Genomic DNA, 19159 nt, shown 5'->3' with positions numbered 1-19159 from the left:
TGAGACTTGTTGCCACCATTTTTATGTAAAGTACTCAGTTCTTTTTGACATGCCGGCATCGTCTACCGTGGATTTAAGTTACAAACCTTAAAACCGTCACGCACTATTTCAGACCGTGTGCTCAGGGTGGATGGTCTGATTTATCCAGTGGACTCAAACATGAGGATGCTTTTGTTTCCAAGTGTGTTATTGTCATGTCTTCTCTCTCAGGACTTCTTGCCCTCTATACTCAGAGTCCCCTCTGAAACGAGGAAAAGTGAAGGGTTTTGATTAGATCTTTCTTTTCTGCTGGCATGATGACTTTATTTTGCATTCATAAATTCACTAATAAACTGCATTCACTTATACGCGTTCCTGAGTTCAGGCAATACGTTACATTACAGAATCAGGCTGATTTCAACCCAGGGCCACTTGGAGGCCCCAATTACAGCCAGTGCTGGTCCTCATCCTTGGCTCTTTTATACTCTGATTTCTTGATTCTACAGATCATTTAATACTATATTAATTTTGTTGACATTTTCTTCAGCTTGAATAGAAACTGATTCATTCTGATTAAGATTAATTATTTTCTTTTTATTTTTTTCTTTTCTTTTCTTTTATTTTGTTAATCTATGTCATACAAAATATTATGTATGGAAAAAGACTATTATGGTTATCGGTTTTCAACTACTAAATGTTACATACACAAATAAAATAATTAATTACAAAAAAAAAACCAAGCAGCAGCAGGTATGAAGGCATTTGATAAGCCTGGAAATAAAGGAATTATTTAGTTTCTGTCGTGTTTAGATTTTGATATAGTGAACTATTCATTATACATAATTTCTATGTCCTTAGTGTGATAAAGGAAAACTAAGTATACCATGTTAAAAGTTATATTATAAACACATTGATGTTATTTAAAGCTGCTAGGATCCAGGGGGTGGGTGGGTAATGTCTGGGGTTATGATTTTATTTTCATTTATTTATTTATTTATTTTTGCTCTCAATTTATGTGTTAATTTTGCATTGTTATACTTAATAATATGGGCATTACTTTTTTTGTTTTGTATTTGTTTGTTTTTTTGTTATTACATTTATCTATTCATTTTTTGTTGTTATGTATTGGTGGTTTTTTTGCACCATGTTGTTTTTTCAGAAAAACGAAAAAAAGAAATAAAAATTTGATCACAAAAAAAAGATTAATTATTTTCCATATAAATATTAAGTGAAGAAATAATATTATCAGGACTGAGATTGATATTTAGAGCAGCACTAATGAACTGTTGCAGTTTTAGGTCACCCTTTAGATGTTAAGTCACTTTTACAACTCATGACGCTGACTATTTTGGACACGTCTTGCTGAGACTAGTCTGGTTCTTGCTCTGCTCACACCTTCATCTCTCTGTTTGGTTGTATTCTTGTCCAGTGAGGCAATTTCTTCTGTGTCATCTTTGGATCAAATAGGAAATCAATTAGGATGGCTGGCCAGCCTGCCCAACGGCAAAATGCTACTTCCTATAATCAAATATTCCATTAGATTAAACTGAAGCTGACATTTCAACAAGAAAAAGCTCCTGCTTTAATTTGAGCTTCTAATGCTGTTGATAATCAATGTTGCATGACAGGGTCAATTTAATGGAAGATTAAATGGTGTTATTTGTTCTTAAAACATTTGAATTTTCATAAATATTGCAAGGCAGTGGTGAAGTCTTTGGATAAATTCCACAGTTTAGAGGCAATGAGCCTGGAGCAGCGAGTACTGGGTGGATTTGTGCTCTACTGAGCTAAAACTGAGCACCCCCCTGATGCCTGCAGATGATGTTCCTCCTGTAGCTTCAGTCATCAAGGGAGAAATAAAAGCACGGCTGACCTTTTCAAAGTTGTGCAAATGAATGTAAAGCCCTGATTCTAGCAAAATGCCCCGCTGGAATAAAACAGAGTTGCACAACTTTTGTCACTTGATTAGTTCTGTCATCACTGGGATACAAAAGATGTGTATCTGGAAAAAACTTGCAGTGTAGCACATGTAAGGCTGGAAAAAAAACAAAAAACAAAAAAAAAAAAACAGTGGCATGTTCCTTCTTGTAGTCAGAAAATAAAATTTAATCTATTCAGGGTATGAGAGGTCATACATATGATATGAGTACAGAATAGACACTGAAATACTGCTCAGCTGAGATTTCTGCTCGTTTTCACAGCTGTTTGACAGCGCAACATGAAAGACTGAAGAGACCAATCACATCAAGTGATTAACAAGCTTTTCATATGTTTATGTATACAAAGCAGTATAAAACAAGTACAATAATAAAACAGACAAGTCCAAAAAATAAGGGTGTAAACATTTTGAATATGTGCTTTTCATGACGCCAGCGTCACCACGAATCGGATCAACCGGTTACTGCCATCGTCAAGGCAGGGTATAGACAAACATTTAAAAATAACCAACAAAAAACTAAAAACTGTACTCCATCTGGTGTATTTGTATCGAGTATCGTAACTTAAAAACTCTACACCGTATATTTCAGATAGCATACGTATGAAAACTGCAAAACACGTAGTCCTTGTGAGCCTCTGCATTGAAACATTGCCACATAATCTACAGGGCTTTTGTAACAGAGCACCATGTTGCTATTAGTGTGTTTCCTCGGCGCCGTTTGCAGACATACTCTGCTGTGTCCTTTGGTCCCTTTATGTAGAGATGGTTGAAGTAACAAGTAGGCACAGCGGGTGTCAACAACAACACGTGGAGATGAAACTGGGTATTTCCAGTCTTCCAATGGACAGAGCCAGCTCATGTAGCATTACTCAGGAAATCCCATAACCTCAGATCTTTGGGCAAAAGTGTCCAGCTTGGAGCTCAAGTGCATGTTCAGAATTGTATCGCCAGTTATGTTATTTAAATGGCATCCACTGCGGTGCTAGTGTGGGCTTCAGGAACTCTGAGTCCCTGGTTTACCCGTTTTCACTTGGTTTCGGGGGACAGCTGCTCCAGCAGGGGGTTGGCCTCACTCTCTGGTGTTTTGACGCTGTCGGTCCTCACTATGCACGTGGGGCGGTGGAGGTTGAGCATCACCATTAGCTGCTGCTTCTCCAGACGGAGCTCTTCAATTTGGGCCTTCAGGTCAGAGTTCACCATTTCCAGTCGCTCCGATTCCTGGACATTGATGTTCAGTTATTAGACACAGGTGGACAAAAGGTTTGGAGTACCGCACTTTTATTCTTGCAGGTGCTACGCTCGTGAATGTGCTAAAATGTCAATTCAAATCTGCTATTCTTGGTTCGTTCCATCTTTTCTGCTGCTACTCCTAAGTAGGGATGTAACGGTATCACATTATCAAACTAATGTACATGCTTTATATAAAGTAATACCACTTATATTCGGTTTATGTCAGCTAGATGTAATTATTTATATTCAGTCATATAGAATGTTTGTCATACTGCCTCTATTATGCATCTCTCCGCGCATCTATTATAGTCCATCTTTCTCTCTCCTTCTTTCTTTCATCTTTTTTTCCCCCTCAAATTCATGTAAATGGAGCATAATAATAATTAATAATTAATTAATTACCGTCACCGTGAGTTTGGGAATCTCACGTATGGAAGTAAATCTGTGTTATCGGATTTTGAAAGAAAAAAGTTATTGAATTTCTAGCACTGAAGATTTATGGATTGAAATTATGTATCTGAATGTTTTTCAACGTTAAAATATATCCTCAAATAATTCAACGTTAAAAATGTCAACCGCAAATAATTCAACCACAAAAAATGCAACCTCAAAAAATTCAACCGCAAAATGAGTGTGGTTTGTGTCTGTGAGATTCAGTATTACACAGCTGACATTTGTACATTAACGGACTGTATCGGACATAAACTAAGCAGAAGTTAAATGAGAGCGTACATCTGGTCAGAATAGCCTTTTCTTTTAGTTTTGAATTCATTTAATGATGCTGAGATCCTTCCACAGGCTATTAGGAGTGATTGGCACCCGCTTGAAGAGGAGCCGCTGCAGCGTAGTGAGGACGCATAACCCCCACAGTTATGCTGTTTACATGCAAAACGATGCATGTCCAACAATGATTGGGCGTCGGCGTGTTTTAACTCTATTATATGCCATCAGTGTGGTTTTTGTCTGTAAGATTCAGTAATAGACAGCTGACATTTATACATTAACAGACTGTATTGGACATGAACTAAGCGGAAGTTAAATGAGATAACGTTCGGTTGTTTTTTTTTTTTCAAGCTCTCAGTACGATGTCATATAGTATATAGTATATTGTATCATAAAAAACCCACAAAAAACACAAAAAATAATAATAATAAATGTCAGCTGTCTATTACTGAATCTGTCACGGTTTGTTACTTCCTGTTTTATTTTGAAGTCCGTGTCTTTGTGTTTGAGTTCTTGCTTGACTTTCCTGTTTCCCATCTGCCCTGATCGTCTGCACCTGTGTCTCGTTAACCCTTGTGTATATCTGGTCTTGTCTTTCCCCTGCTCCCTGCTGGTCCGTACTGTTTGTTCCTCCGTGTTTTCTGCCCAGGTTCTTGTAGTTTTTGATTCTTGTTTAAAGCTCTGTTTTTTTTGTATCCTGTTCAGCAGCGCTTTTGGTTTTGTTTTGTCTAATAAATCACTGGTTTTGGAACTCCTGGTTTCCTGCATCTGGGTCCTACCAGAGACGTTCAATAAACGAGACAGCCCACTACGGTTCGGTTTCCTGTATCTGTGTCACGTGACTGCCACGCCCCTTTAGGAGACCGGAAGTAGGTCCTGAGTCTATTGAGTCCGATGGGAAAAGTGAACGTGAGCACAGATTATTACCAATTCCTTCGCCCTATAGTAACCCAAGTAAATATGGGACCCATTTTTCAAAAGCCACAAACCTTCTGAACATTCTGACACCAAAATGGCAATTTTCAGACCGACAAATTAGGAGAAAATGAACTTTGTTTGAGACCTGTCACTGTCTGAGCAACACTCTCGCGAGATTTGGCTCTCATCGTTTTCCCATCGGATAAAATTAAGTTTAAAACTAAAATAAAACTTGCTTCTTTGCTTAATAATACTGTTATTTTTATTATTTAAGTCTTTTTGGAAGAAAGTTGTACTGTATCTAGTGTTGTATGTTCCAAAACGATGTGGGGAGAGGGGTGGCCACGCCCACTTAGGAGACCGGAAGTGTATACCATTTCATACCATTGGCAGTAATAGTAATGCGCTATCTTCTGTATAGAGGATCTTTGGTCCTACTCCAACCCAATCCTGACAGAATCTTACAGACACAAACCACACGGATGGCATAAAGAAGAGTTAAATCACTCACCTATTATTATTATTATTATTATTATTATTATTATTATTATTGGACGTGCTAAAATACGGTCACCATGCAAGCCGACAAGCCGATGTTGGACTTGGGTGACTCGTGCTCGCTCCTTTGGCTTGACACACGCTCCCGATCTTGAATCTAGAATCGATTGCTCTTGTTTGGGTTCCTGAATGTTGCGGTTGAATATTTTAACTCTGAATTTTTTGCAGTTGAATGTTTTAACGTTGAAAAACATTCAAATACATCATTTCAATGCATAAATATTCAGTGCTAGAAATTCAATCACTTTTTTTCTTACAAAATCTGATGACACAGATTTACTTCCATACTCACGGTGTCACCACCGCAGTATACAGATACACACTATACCGTTTCACCCCTACTCCTCAGTATTGGGTGTGGAATCGTGAACTCACCCTTTGAAGGAAGTCAGTACGTTCCTTCTTTTTGTTTCGGCACCGTGCTGCTGCTACTTTGTTTTTCTCTCGTCTTCGCTTCCTCCTTTCTTCATCTTCATCCATCTACCAAATGCATAACACTTAATATACAAACAAGCATGTATGTTACAGTAGAGAAAGATTCATTGTATTTCATGTGGGGAAAAAATGTTTATCGTTAAAAATGGACAATTACACTTGAACTAAATATTGCACACTCACAAAAAAAATAAAAAACAATCATGTGCAAGTTTGCACCTATTTTTTTTGCACCTAAGTTATTGTAGTTGTGGATGTCATGGCTTTTGCAAGTGACCTTTTTCATACACATTTATTTCCTTTCACAGCACTAACTTCAGGGAAGGGGAAGTGATTGTTCAAATGAATCACAGGGATAGTTTGACTCATCCCAGAATAAGGCAATGACACAACTTCCAACGTATGTTACTCTATACGCCAACAAATCTTATTTTCCGTTTTATCTTTTAGGTTTTAAAAAGCAGGCCATAACGTCTGCAGCTCTTTCATTATCAAAATCTTCACATTTTCACCCATGCTGGGACAAGATGTGAGCACTGACACCTCTGTTAGTGTGTCCGTGTTAATAGGAGTCATGTCCAACTATACAGTAAAACGCACTCTAAAAACGGAGAACAGCTGGCTGGATGACCTCTAGATTGTCAGCTGTAAGCTCTGGCAGGAGCTGTACCCACAAAATATGTTCATGAGCAAGAAAGCCAAGACAGCCTATGAGTGTAAGGTCCTATGACAATCATGACAGCCACGGTTTATTTAACAAAGTAGACCTTGTATTTTTTGATTCAAGACAGAATGCATCATATGTGTTCTGTGTGCCTGGGTGGTTGGGTTTGTGCCTACACGAGCTGCATCTATGTTGCTTGTAATTGACACTCTGTAGGTCTGGCATGAAAACAAATACACTTTTCTGTACTGCTCTTGCTGGATTTCTTAAGTCATTATTGAAATTTGCTGGTTTCGCCCGCGTTTGTCAATCTGTGCAGTTTTGGTAAGTCTCTAGCAGAACTGGAAACTCCCACTGGTGCTTTTTGCCATTTTTGGAACCTGCTGATGTGTCCAGTACAGTAAATTTGTTTCATCATCTGCTGCTTCACTGTGTATTTTTTATTTGTACTACATTTTAAATACCACCTGCAGTGACCCTTTTGACTTGGTACATTTTTCACATGCACACACACACACACACACACACACACCATCATTTTGCACAGCTGCATTTCCTCTTTTCTCTTCCTCCTCACCTCTGTCTTGATGGTTAGCGGCCTCTTCCCCAACCTCCCAAGGAAATGCAACGGGGACAGCATGGTGCCAAGCTGGCGGAAGTCTGCCAGCTTCAGCTGATCCGTGATCGTGGTGGCTGAGATGCCTGCCAGCGGGCCCAGGCTGGGCAGTGAGCCCGCCGCCAGCGAAGGGTCAGGTATCTGTCCCGGCATCATGTCCGACCCGACCACCGCCGCCGCTGTGAGGAGAGAGGAAGGAAGAGAAGAAAAAAAAAGAGGAAGAAGGAAGACTATTAGATGTGGGGGGAAGAGATCCAGTTTAAAAAGAACTTGCTGACAATGAAAATTCACTGCAGATTCTTTTTGGTTATACAGAGAAAAGGAAAGGGCACACACCTAGTTTAAACCCGGTCATCTTATTTCTCTTAAGACCTCAGTAAAGGGTTACATACTTATTTCTATCAAAACCATAAGTGCTGCTGTTGAAAAGAATTTGCACAGTTTTGTTCAGAAATTTAAAAAAAAGAAAAAGAGTTTTCAATCAAAATGTTTTTTTGCACCCAAACATCATCAAATGTAAAACTTTAGTGTTATATCCACACACACGTACAGTATATTTGTGTGTGTCTGCAAGTGTGTGCTAACTATTAGGACTCCCTGTGTTATATTTATGTAAAAAACGAGCAAGATGCAGACTCATCTTCTCGGCTTGTTTTTTGTATCTTATTTCACATCTTCTGCCCTTGTCAAGAAACGTCTCTTTAAATATGGGTTGCCGTTTCCAAGAATGCAATCAAAACCTGACAGCTTCGACAGCTATGTTATCTTCTTAGTCAGGAGCTGGTAAAACAAAAGGAACAAAAAACTGAACTCAGCACTGTCGGCTGTTACACATTCATCTGTGCAACATCGCATGCAAAGGGAGGCCAGGAAAACCTTTGGTATGAACACAAACGGAGCACTGTCCTCCACATTTATGCTGCTGATAATTTAAGTGTTTTCGGGCCTCAGTGTTCGTTTGCTTTTTTTATGAGGACGATTCAAAGGACATCAAAGAGTGGGTAACACTCATGCGTTCAATCACCACCCTCTTTCAACAATTTAGGGTAATTTGGAGGGGTTGACCGCAGCAATGTAATCAAGGAGGAATGAGGGACACAGAGCAGGAAAAACGAAAGGTTGAGCAGGAATAAAGAAGAGGACGGAGAATTAAGACGTCTCTCTAATTACCTTGAGGCCGAAACTTGGCAAAACTCTGATGGCCAAATAAAAAGCAAATGTTACAGATGAGAACAGTGTAACATGAACCGAGTCTACCCTGCAATCTATGTGGAGGGACTGAATGGGAGCAGTGATTGAAAAGTCTGTCTAGTGGTTAAATGAGTAGAATTTCCCTATTTTGTACTATTGAAATATTACAGAGCAGAAACTGAATTATTGGGTGGCTCTCATTTGTGCTTCACATAAACATCTACACACCTGAAACAACTGATACGTCAATACTCTTCAGACAGCAGATAGGATTACCGAGTGAACCCGAGGACATGAGGAGTTTTAGAAAACACACATGATATCAATGTAATTTTGACATTAATAGCTTTATTCACGTTTGTCTCCTGAGCTTTCAGCTGCAGCTGAACCTCTGCAGGTTTGGCACAAACTGAACAAAGCTCCTCTCATATGGAACCAACAAAGACGAGTATTGTGAGGCGCAACAGAAACAGCTGACTTTGCTGGTGGGTGACTAGCCGACAGGCTGACTGTATTGAAAGTTGGAAGCTTTTCTGTTTTTTTGCTTCCTTTTTTATTTTTTTTTTTGGTATGGCTGAAATACTGAGTATCCTGCAAATGCTATAAAAAAGGTAATAAAAGAAGCAACTCTATTCTAATGTACTCCACCCTGCTTATGAGCTGGTCTAAAAGTGTTTTTTACAGTTAAGATTAGTTTATTTTAGAACACAATAAAGACAATTCATTAAGTTTAAAAAAAAAACAACACTGGCTACAATTTTGCTAGACATAAAAAAAAAGGAAGATTCAGTGCATTCACAGTCAAAAGTCTTTTAGTTCATCCTCAGGACTTGTTCGTTGCCACTCCCAGTCTGCATCATTTACTCTATCCAAGAAAACGCTGGTGTGTGGAGCCAGTGTCTCATGATGCATTTTATTACTTAAATCGTGACTGCCCCTCCCTGCTCTCTCCTTCTCCATGTATACTCCCATTTACACTGCACTTGGCAGCACGCTGTTGTTTTTTCTGGAGAGGAAGGGAACAAAACTGCCCTGGTAAAAATCTCTCAAACAAAATTCCTTCTGAGACTCCCAGGAGAGATCTAGTAGAACGTGCTCAGGCCGTCTCCGTCTGCAGAGAGGTTGTGGAAGAAGCATTGATCTTGACTGGTGCATCTCATTTACTGTTACTGCGCATCCACGTGTTTTGTCTCAGTCCGAATGAGTCGGAAACTGGGCGAACATACGTAACATAATTATTTTTCTCTCTCATTACACATCGCTGATCAATAAAAACTGGAATTCAAGAGATGCAATCCAACAAATCCCTCAGCCATGAAAACAGCTAACAGAATACAAAACAAATCCTTCAGTACCAACTGAGAGGATTGCTTTCAGGGCCAATTTACAGGCTCAAATGATCCTCCAGCCCAGACAAGTGCAATGTTCTCAAACTTAACGAAATCCAATAACAAAATGACCAATAAATCAATAAATCAAATCCAGAATAAATGTATTTCACATCAATCAAACTTGCTTTTATGGCACGCACTAGCTAAACCATACCCTGGAAGTAAAGCCCCCACTTCTTGGTGTGGCTTGTTGAAACATGCAGTTGAATCCAGCCATCTGCCACAGACACACACTTATAACACTTTTGGTATGTAAACACACATAAACCTGATATTTATCCATGTGTAGATTTAAACAAATGCAACAGTAGTGCTCCCAACAGCTGAAGCAAAAGTGACATTTTGATGAATAAGTCAGAAGGCCATTAATTATGTGTCATAAAAGTGAGCTGCAGTTCCAGACAAGTTAGTATTGCTGTTAACTACAACGCATAACAGCCTCTTGTCATGTCTTACTTTTAAGCTAAACATGACTTCTGAGTACAAACAACTGTCTGAAAATCCCCCTTGCAAACTCGACACCCGCTCAAGCCTCAAGACATGAAACTCTAAAGAAGTCTTATCTGTACAAATAAGGGAAAGTTTTTGCTAATGCATGTATTGCAAGGCATTATTATATCCAAAACAATAAGTTGAAATAACTTTTACATTTTTCAAAAGCAGCTGTACTCAAGTCTTTGTCCCATTTTTTGCGGCGGCAGCCTGCAGCCGAAGATTAGCGACCAGCCTTTGATGATGCAATTCTGTTACTATGGTTGTGCAGTAAAACAGAAACGCCAGTGTCACAGATTTTGGGCCCACACTCGCCTCACGGGCGTGTGTCTCCGAGTTGAGGTAAGCCGGGGTAGTAAGTGAAGAGAGAGTATGCCACAGGGTTTCTATATGCGGTTCACTGGTTTCTTTGCTCACATACTTTATCTGTCTTCAGCTCTACTAAATGTGTCCATTTCCTGAGAGCAATTAGCTTGCTGAGGAATTCGGCCCTTTAGCAATAGCCAGTGGCATGACTAAAGGCCCCATTATCCTCATTCCTTATAGAGACATTGGAGGAGATTTGGAGGGTGGTGGGGTGCAGATTTTCAAAGGCTACTCCTTGCCTTTACATCCTCTACATGTTGTCGCTTTTTAAAAAGCGTGCATACAGACTTAGCCAGTGTTGGAGACTCGCGATCTCGCTAATTTAACCCTAAAAAGTTAAAAGTATCATTTTTTCTTCTGTCATACCAAACAATTAAAAAAATGGCAAGGAAGGCATTTCAGGAAAGATTGTTTTTTAATACTACTTGAAAGAAATTTTTATTTATTTATTTTATAAAGTCTGATTCTTTACAAATAACAAATTACAGGGACCACACGCAACAGAATCTTGGAAAAAAAAAACGTAGCAAAGAGATTCTACAGCTCTAGCTCCACACAAATGATGAAAATGAGCAATAAGCAGGGAGGCGGCGGCCAAGGCACACTCTCTCAATCTCCGGCCAAGGTCTTGGCGATCATCATTACCGTCTGTGCTCAGTCAGGCCGCGTCTTGAGTTACAGCCTTTCGCAATCCTCTGGGGAAACCAGGGAATTTGGCACCAACTTTCCTTGAGGACAGAATAGTCCAAATATACAGTATCAACACTCCTCCAACCCCTTATTCTATTTTCATTGGAGCGACGACACCAGACACAGGCACGGACAGAGAGGAGACACGGTATTGATGTGCTGCTCTTCCAATCTGCTGGTGTCATCTCTGACCATCGGGCTCAAGGGTGATTGTGTGTGGGAGTGGAAGTGATTATCACAACAGAATCATTTCATTTCAGCTTTCATTTCTTTTTTTTTGTCATGTTCTTGCCACACATAGGAGTAACCGAGTAACCTTTCAAAATTCCTCTTGAAAATGCCTTTGCAAAGCATTTTGATAAGTTATTAAGATTAATCTTAAACTGCTGTCAAAAGTCATAATGACACTCAGCAAATTCAAACTTCCACTAGCAGTAAACACGGTGGAGTGCAAATAATGGAATAACACAAGACAAAGTAACTACTACGACTTGTTGTAGACTTAAACCTACAAATATCTTTTTCCCCCAGACAAATCCAAACACTAAGCACCTGCAGATATGAACAAAGCATTCATACATTACTATGTGATCATTGGCGGGGTTCCTTGTTGGCCTGCTTTACACCATTAGACAGGCACACATCTATATTCTGCTTCTGGGTGGTCCCAGTTGAATTATTATAAAAGTTAATTTTTTTTCCTTCCATGTTGTAAGTCAAGATTAGATTGCATAGTAAAGAGCTTAAGCTTGGCTCAGACGTAGATTAAAGAAATCATATTACACAATGCAGACAAAAGCCTTTTTACGACGTATGGAGTTGGCTTCGATGACAAATCCAAGGCAAGTTGTGTGCAATCCCTGACAACATGAAATTAGCCAAGCACGTCCAGAAAATTACATTCAGTGCTGCCTGCTGAAGCAATCACCAGTATTACGTAACATGTGGTTGTCACTTCAATGTTGTTTCATACTTTGTCCTCTGATATTTCTTCATCTGCCTCACGTCAAGCGCACACTTGTAAAATGCAGACACTTTAGTGATTAAGCAGGCTCTGGTGTCAGAACTGGACCGCGTTTAGTTCTTTAATTGCTGTCAGAGACGAGCAACTTAAGGTCAGTGTTTGGGTCGACATTATGTGACAAGAGTGTTTTTTTGTCTACAGAAAAAACTGGTGTCAGATCTAGAAGAAATGTTAGAAATGTAGAATCATAACTATGCAAAAAGGCATAGTATTTATTTAAGAACACTATCTTAAATGCCTCTTCAAAATTACACCTTTTGGACATTTGGATGTTTGCTTCGCCGCTGTACATCTAGCCTGCACTGTTTTTACAAACCATGTGGAAAGACTTATGGGTACTACAATGTGATACCTGCTGCAGTGAATAGCTGTTCCTCCACCATTAGTATTAGTACCATTATGCTGTTTCATAGTTGGCTTGATCGCCTGCAATGCGTCTGCTGTCTATTCAGCTTGCTGGAGTGCAGCTTGGCAATTCTAGCTCTCCAGAGACGCACTGGAAGGCATTTCTTCTTAAAATAAACCCTGTGCGCCCACGTCCAGCCTCTGAGCCCTGTTGGCCCCTGCGCTGCTTGTCGGCTCGCCAGCCCTTTCCCATTAATCCATTGCAGCGTTCCATTTATGCGGAAACCATCTTACGGATGTGTCCAGGCAGGCGTTGGGTATTTAAACCCTCTGCAGCACACTCTCAGTAACTCAGACCCACACGGGTGCAGACACAAAAGAAACACACTGAACATGCAAATAATTTCCCCTTTGTGGCACATATCTGTACAAGTATGCACCGCAGCTGAAGAGCATGCATGCACTGTGTAAGAGAACTCTGAAGCCATGAACTTTTGACAACTCCACTACTGCAATCAACACACACACACACATACAAAACTCACCGGTGCCAATCATATTTCCCATTCCATCACTGACCTTTGACATTTACGCCACTAAGGGCAGATAAGATGGCCTAGATAAAATGTCTTGTTGCATAGTAAAGGATAAATCATTCTAACGACTCTCAAGTCAGCAAGAGGATGATGTTTACTAGATAGCTCAAAGAGAAAGAGGAAATAAACAACTGCTGGGGGACTAAATTGGAGTGCAACAGTGGATTTTATCTGCTACATGCATTATGCAAATTCCCATGTGTGGCCCGCATAAACACTAACACAAGTGTCTCACGTCTAATATAATTAATCATACAAAGCATGTGTGCTACAACGGGCTGCACCAGAGATCACAAATGTCGGGTAATCTGAGCCTACATCTGCGGCTGGATTTAGACACTTCATGCTTCATTTACTTCACCACTCATGTTTCACTGTGAATTATCTATACCAAGATTTATTTTTTTTTGGTTGACTGCAGCAAGAGAGCATCTCTGGTTAATTATACCTTTAAAAGTCTCACATGGTTCTTACTTACTCAGAGGAAACTTGTCAGTCGTCTTCTGTCAATGATGAACTTCGTTGGACGCTGAAGCAGAAAAAATACTTATCAATATTCACACTTTTAAAAGTAATAACTTGGCAATTAAAGCTTAATTGATAAATTTGAAATTTAATTTAAGTGGTTCTGATATGTTAGCATGGCCAGCCATATGCATTTACTTCAAGGAAATTCTCTCTGTGAAATGGGTTTGGTATTCCTTCCATTCAGTTACTTCCACCGGTACAGAATGTACCGAACGCATTGCAACATAGCAGGCTTTATGAAACCACTCATACAGGAACATCCCAGATACACTCTTCACAACAACCTAGATAACTACAGAGTTCCTAACGACATCTTGGATCAACAAGTTTTTACTGCAAAACCGAAGACAATTATATACCAGCGTTCCGACTCCACCCATTTTGGATGTCTTTTGTTGATGCTAGTCTTTTTGATCACTCTGTGCATGTCACATGCTTCATTCCTCTGATTGGTTGTATGCTTATCCAATGGTGTCCAAAGGGGAGTTTCTTCTGCCTCGGTTGGTAGTAAGTCAAATCCAGGGAACCAGATTAATTCTTTGTATTGAAAAAGAAAAGAATTAGGATGGCTGGCCAGACGACTGATGAGTGGCAAATGAAACTTTTAAATAAATCTCTTACAACACACCACATTGGCTTTTGAAGATGGCCCATGATTTGTTTTAAACAACAAGTCATGAAGTACAGTAAAGTAATAAAGATTACTATCAGCCCAAAACTAGATTTCTCAACTCATGCTCCTGTTTTGTCCATCTGGCGGTCAAATATTATTCATCCTGCAACTTGAATGCAAGTTACTGACTTTCAAGGGTCAAATTAGACTAAGGCATATCCATGAGGATGAGCTGGGTAACTTTAACACTGGCATAGGTAAAAGCTATGAATGTACAGAGCGTCACTGAGAGGCATCGCAGGTTCCTCCCCGCTGCCATCAGACTCCACAACCAGGCCTGCTACAGTAGCAAACGGACAATAACAACAAGATGTGCAATATCTGTGTACCTCATACACATCCTACCTGCTCTTTTTGCACTGTTTTTTTCTTTCTTCTCGTACTGCACTACTTTTATTTTTATTCCACTGTATATACTGTTTATATTTTGTAATTACATATTTTTTCCTTTTTTCATCCTTCTTTCGCTGCATGTGTGTGTTGTGTGTACTGCTGCTGCACAAAGCTAATTTCCCCACTGAGGGATGAATAAAGGAGTATCTAATCTAATCTAATCTAAAACTGTTTCTGTTAATTTAGTCTTATCTTATTTCAATTCAGTTAAGGAAGTTCACAATACAGACATCCTAATGATTCACCCTTTGAATGAGAGTCAAATCAAATGTAGGCTACTTTAGGTTACGTTGGACAACCTATTTTCTTGTTGACTACCTGCCACCTGTGAGAAAATAATAAATAAAAAAAGAAAATCTAATCTAATCTAGCAGTTTTTGCAAACTGTGCTTAGAAAGAATTGCTGAAGTGACCCAAGGAGGCAATAGGTGCCCACTGATGGCTAGCATACTGTATTTTATTTGATGCAAAATGACAAGAGATCCACAGACTGCCAATACTACTAGTACTTGTAGTAGTAATACACAGTAAAGAGATTAGAAACAACCAGAAAGACATGTAAAGCTGAACAATGGGTTGCAAAATGAAAGCAAGTGGCCAGTAAAATTTATTAAAAAAAAAAGGGAAATGAACCAGGGGCGTCAATTGGGTATGGCAAGGTATGGCAGCCGCCACACCTTTGCTTCAAGGGTTAAATGTAAATGTTTGTTTTTTTAAATACATTTATGGAATAACTACAAATGCAAATAAGAACAACATGATCGATTTCACTAGTTATTATACACTGCAAAAACTCAAAATCTTAACAAGAATATTTGTCTTATTTCTAGTTAAAATGTCTCATTTTTAGTCGAATTTTTTTTTAAATCTCATTACATTTAAGACAAGACTCAAAAACAACCATTTTCACCTGTTTCAAGTAGATTTTCACTTAAAATAAGTAGAAAAATCTGCCAATGGAACAAGATTGTTTTGCTTGTAATGAGAAGATAAATCTTGTCCCACTGGCAGATTTTTCTACTTATTTCAAGTGAAAATTTACTTGAAACAGGTGAAAATGGTCAAATAACAAGTTATTTTTCTGGTAATGACTCTTGTTTTAAGTGTAATGAGATTTTTTGACTAAAAATGAGACATTTTAACTAGAAATAAGACAAATATTCCTGGTAAGATTTTGAGTTTTTGCAGTGAGCGAGACTGCATTTGAAAAAGTTCCAATTTTCTTGACCACACAGATAAGCTCCATAGCAGACTTCTGTGATGAGTATTTGCTGGACGTGTTGATTGATACTCTAGTTAAGTTCTGTGACTCGTAACCTTGCCATACCTTAGCTTCCACTGAATTGACGCCACTGCAATAGGTGCCCACTGATGGCTAGCATACTGTATTTTATTTGATGCAAAATGACAAGAGATCCACACACTGCCAATACTACTAGTACTTGTAGTAGTAATTCACAGTAAAGAGATTAGAAACAACCTTAAAGACATGCAAAGCTGAACAATGGGTTGCAAAATGAAAGCAAGTGGCCAGTAAAATTGATTACAAAAAAAGGGAAATGAACATAATATGCAAAAAGACCACAAGGGAGGACTGCAAGCAGCACAGCCTTGCAGTTGGTCGCCCTGTGCGGCTGCAGGCAGGGGCGACAATCCCGTTTCATAGTTGGGGGGGGACAATAAACAGTAACATTTTAGAGAATAAATCCAGGGGGGGACAAGGAATAAAAGTTTTAGCCTTCCTTTAATACAGCATTTTGACATTTTCATCTCTATCTCGCAAACAGGCAGAAGACCTTTCTTAGAGCAATACAAAAAAATGGTATTACCGGTAGGTGGAAAGTGACAAAAACCCAAAATCTTAACAAGAATATTGTCTTATTTCAAGTTAAAATGTCTCATTTTTAGTTTAAAAAAATCTCATTACACTTAAAACAAGACTCATCACTGGAAAAAAAACAACAATTTTCACCTGTTTTAAGTAGATTTTCACTTAAAAATCTGCTAGTGGAACAAGATTGTTTTGCTTATAAGATAAATCTTGTCGCACTGGCAGATTTTTCTACTTATTTCAAGTGAAAATTTACTTGAAACAGGTGAAAATTGTCAAATAACAAGTTATTTTTCTGGTGATGACTCTTGTTTTAAGTGTAATGAGATTTTACTGTTTATTATTATTTTCGATTTCGGTTTCGGCCACAAATTTTCATTTTGGTGCATCACTACTAAATACTACTGCATTGTTCCAAAATTATTAATTCTGTCTCAAATTATTCTAGGGGGGGACAGCTTTACTAATCGGGGGGACTTGTCCCCCCTGTCCCCCCCGGGATTTTCGCCCCTGGCTGCAGGTGAGTCTCACCTGTGCGGGAGGAGCCCACCCAGGGGCCAGGGTGCACCTCACTAGCTGCTCTAGCTGGCGGGGAACTAGTTAAGCCTGATTTATGGTTCTGCGTTACACCGACGCAAAGCCTACGGCGTAGGCTCTGCGTCGGTGTAACGCGGAACCATAAATCAGGCTTTAGAAGCCCGCAGCGCGTGGTGTGCACAATGTTACATAACTGTCTTCAACACAGAAACAAGGGAAGTCGAGACAGGAGAAATATCGCGCCACATGCCAGCGGGTGTGCTTTTAAAAAAGAAAAGAAAAAGCCGGAGTTGTAACAACCACGTCCTTAGCCCGGAAACTTTAAAACTGTTAAACCTCTGGAAATTAGTCAACACATATCTTTATATTTTCATTTTAATATCCATAAGAGGAGCTTGTGTGTCAAAGGAAAATTCAACGTGTTTTTTATGAACACAACGTGGTGGTAAAAAGTGAGAGAAAAAAAATGTTATGCAAATATGCAAAGCATGGACCAACACCTCAGCAACTACTGGCCCCAAACACAGCTGAAGGGCTTGGGGGAAAAGTAAAAACGTGCATAATTAGAGTTCAAACAGCCTTACCTGTTGTGCGTCCAAAGCCCGCGGGACAATAACTGGCTGCTGAACTCGGAGCTTGGAGAATGAGCCGAGCTCGTTGCGTCAGCCCTTTATGAAGCCCGTCGCTGCTGGGCTCAGGAATGCGGAACTGAGGTCCCAGACGTAAGCATGGATGAAAATAGGAGGGCTGAAAACACTCGCTTTGTTTGCTCCACCCATAGCAACCAGAAAACACACACACACACACACACACACACAGACAGACGGACACACGACTGCAGGAGGAAAGTTTCAAGCCCCGGTATCAGCCACGCTGGGATGTACACGCCCCCTGCCCTCCACGGGGACACATACAGTTCTGTTCAGTTCACTTCATATTTATTTAGAGCAATACAACATTTACAACGTAACATAAGTGACCTGCATGCAACATAAAATTAAACAAATACCTTTAACAGTAGATGAGCAGGTTCAATATTCAAATTCATTCATTAACACTCGAAAGAGATGGTATTCATGATTAGAGATGGTAGGCTATTCATGATTTACGGAATAAACACACTTTTAAACAGACAATGGCTCATACTACATTGAAAAAGATGTGCATTTCAGTGTATGGTATAACACTCTGGAACAATCTTGATGAAAGTGTGAAGGTCTGCAAGAACATCAGGCTATTCAAACGCTGCTATAAGCAGATTCTCATACTGAACTACCAACATTTGATGTTATAATGACCATGATTTTTTATTTTATTTTTTTTTCATTGTCTTTTTTTCTTCTGTGCATGATGCTTTTCTTTCTTTTTTAGCTACTTTTATTATGGTGATTGTTTTTGTTTTTTTCATTGACTTTTTTTTCTTCTCTACTGTGCTTGATGCCTTTCGTTTTAGCTACTTTTATTATTGACTCACTTGTCTTTTAATTACTTTTATATTGACATACTTTTATATGTCAAGAAGAAGGGTATATACTGTATATATGTATTATTGTTGTTATTATTATTATTATTGTTATTGCTATTATTATTCTTTTATATATCGGATATTCTTATATCGCAAGAAGGGGCCGGACTAGATAAGCATTTGCTTCTTCCTGTCCCTTCTTGAACAAAACTGGTTGTGCTTTATTATTGTTGTTGATGTATGGTGTTTTTTTTTTTTATTGTTTTGTTCAAGATGAATAAAGATCAAATCAAATAAAATCAAAGGGAGTGGGAATAAAAAACATTTATTTAATCCCACCCCTGTTTCTCATCAATAACTTTACAGATTTTTTAAGGCTTCCTCCTGTCTTAAAATTTAAACCAAAACAATGAACAAAAGACCTATATCAAATTATAATAAAAATTATTCTACAGTTCACCTCACCTAAATTTACACACATTGTGGTCATGAAATGCAGATGCATTTCATGACCACAATGTGTGCAAATCCAGGGACAATGTATATTGTCACCACGGGTGACAGTTAACTGTTAA

At 39.0% G+C, this 19159-nt stretch overlaps 1 protein-coding gene across 2 annotated transcripts; it reads right to left on the bottom strand.

Annotated features, from left to right (window-relative positions):
- Positions 1-2061: 2061 nt before the first annotated feature.
- jdp2b (Jun dimerization protein 2b) lies at positions 2062-17808 on the bottom strand. 2 transcript variants are annotated; one of them, XM_061707155.1, is made up of 6 exons: positions 17704-17754; positions 14045-14222; positions 13636-13686; positions 7024-7241; positions 5723-5827; positions 2062-3136 (listed from the first exon to the last, which is right to left on the bottom strand). In XM_061707155.1, exons 4-6 carry the CDS (start codon positions 7216-7218, stop codon positions 2945-2947), a joined length of 492 nt encoding a protein of 163 aa, XP_061563139.1. In that variant the 5' UTR covers positions 7219-7241; positions 13636-13686; positions 14045-14222; positions 17704-17754; the 3' UTR covers positions 2062-2944. The 2 variants fall into 2 exon arrangements, with proteins under 2 accessions (XP_061563139.1, XP_061563138.1); XM_061707154.1 differs by lacking the exon at positions 14045-14222 and having other exon boundaries at positions 17704-17808.
- Positions 17809-19159: the final 1351 nt, after the last annotated feature.

Source organism: Cololabis saira, chromosome 18, assembly GCF_033807715.1.
Source record: "Cololabis saira isolate AMF1-May2022 chromosome 18, fColSai1.1, whole genome shotgun sequence".
Taxonomy (NCBI): Eukaryota; Metazoa; Chordata; class Actinopteri; order Beloniformes; family Belonidae; genus Cololabis; species Cololabis saira.
The sequence above is the reverse complement of the archived record's forward strand: the minus strand, read 5'-3'. Positions and strand labels throughout refer to the sequence as shown.

Coding starts and splice junctions, on each gene's coding strand:
- jdp2b (XM_061707154.1), bottom strand. CDS start 7,218: ATGATGCCGGGACAGATACCTGACCCTTCGCTGGCGGCGGGCTCACTG. Junction 5,828..7,023: donor CGCTAACCATCAAGACAGAG/GTGAGGAGGAAG, acceptor TGCATTTGGTAG/ATGGATGAAGATGAAGAAAG. Junction 3,137..5,722: donor GTACTGACTTCCTTCAAAGG/GTGAGTTCACGA, acceptor ATCAATGTCCAG/GAATCGGAGCGACTGGAAAT.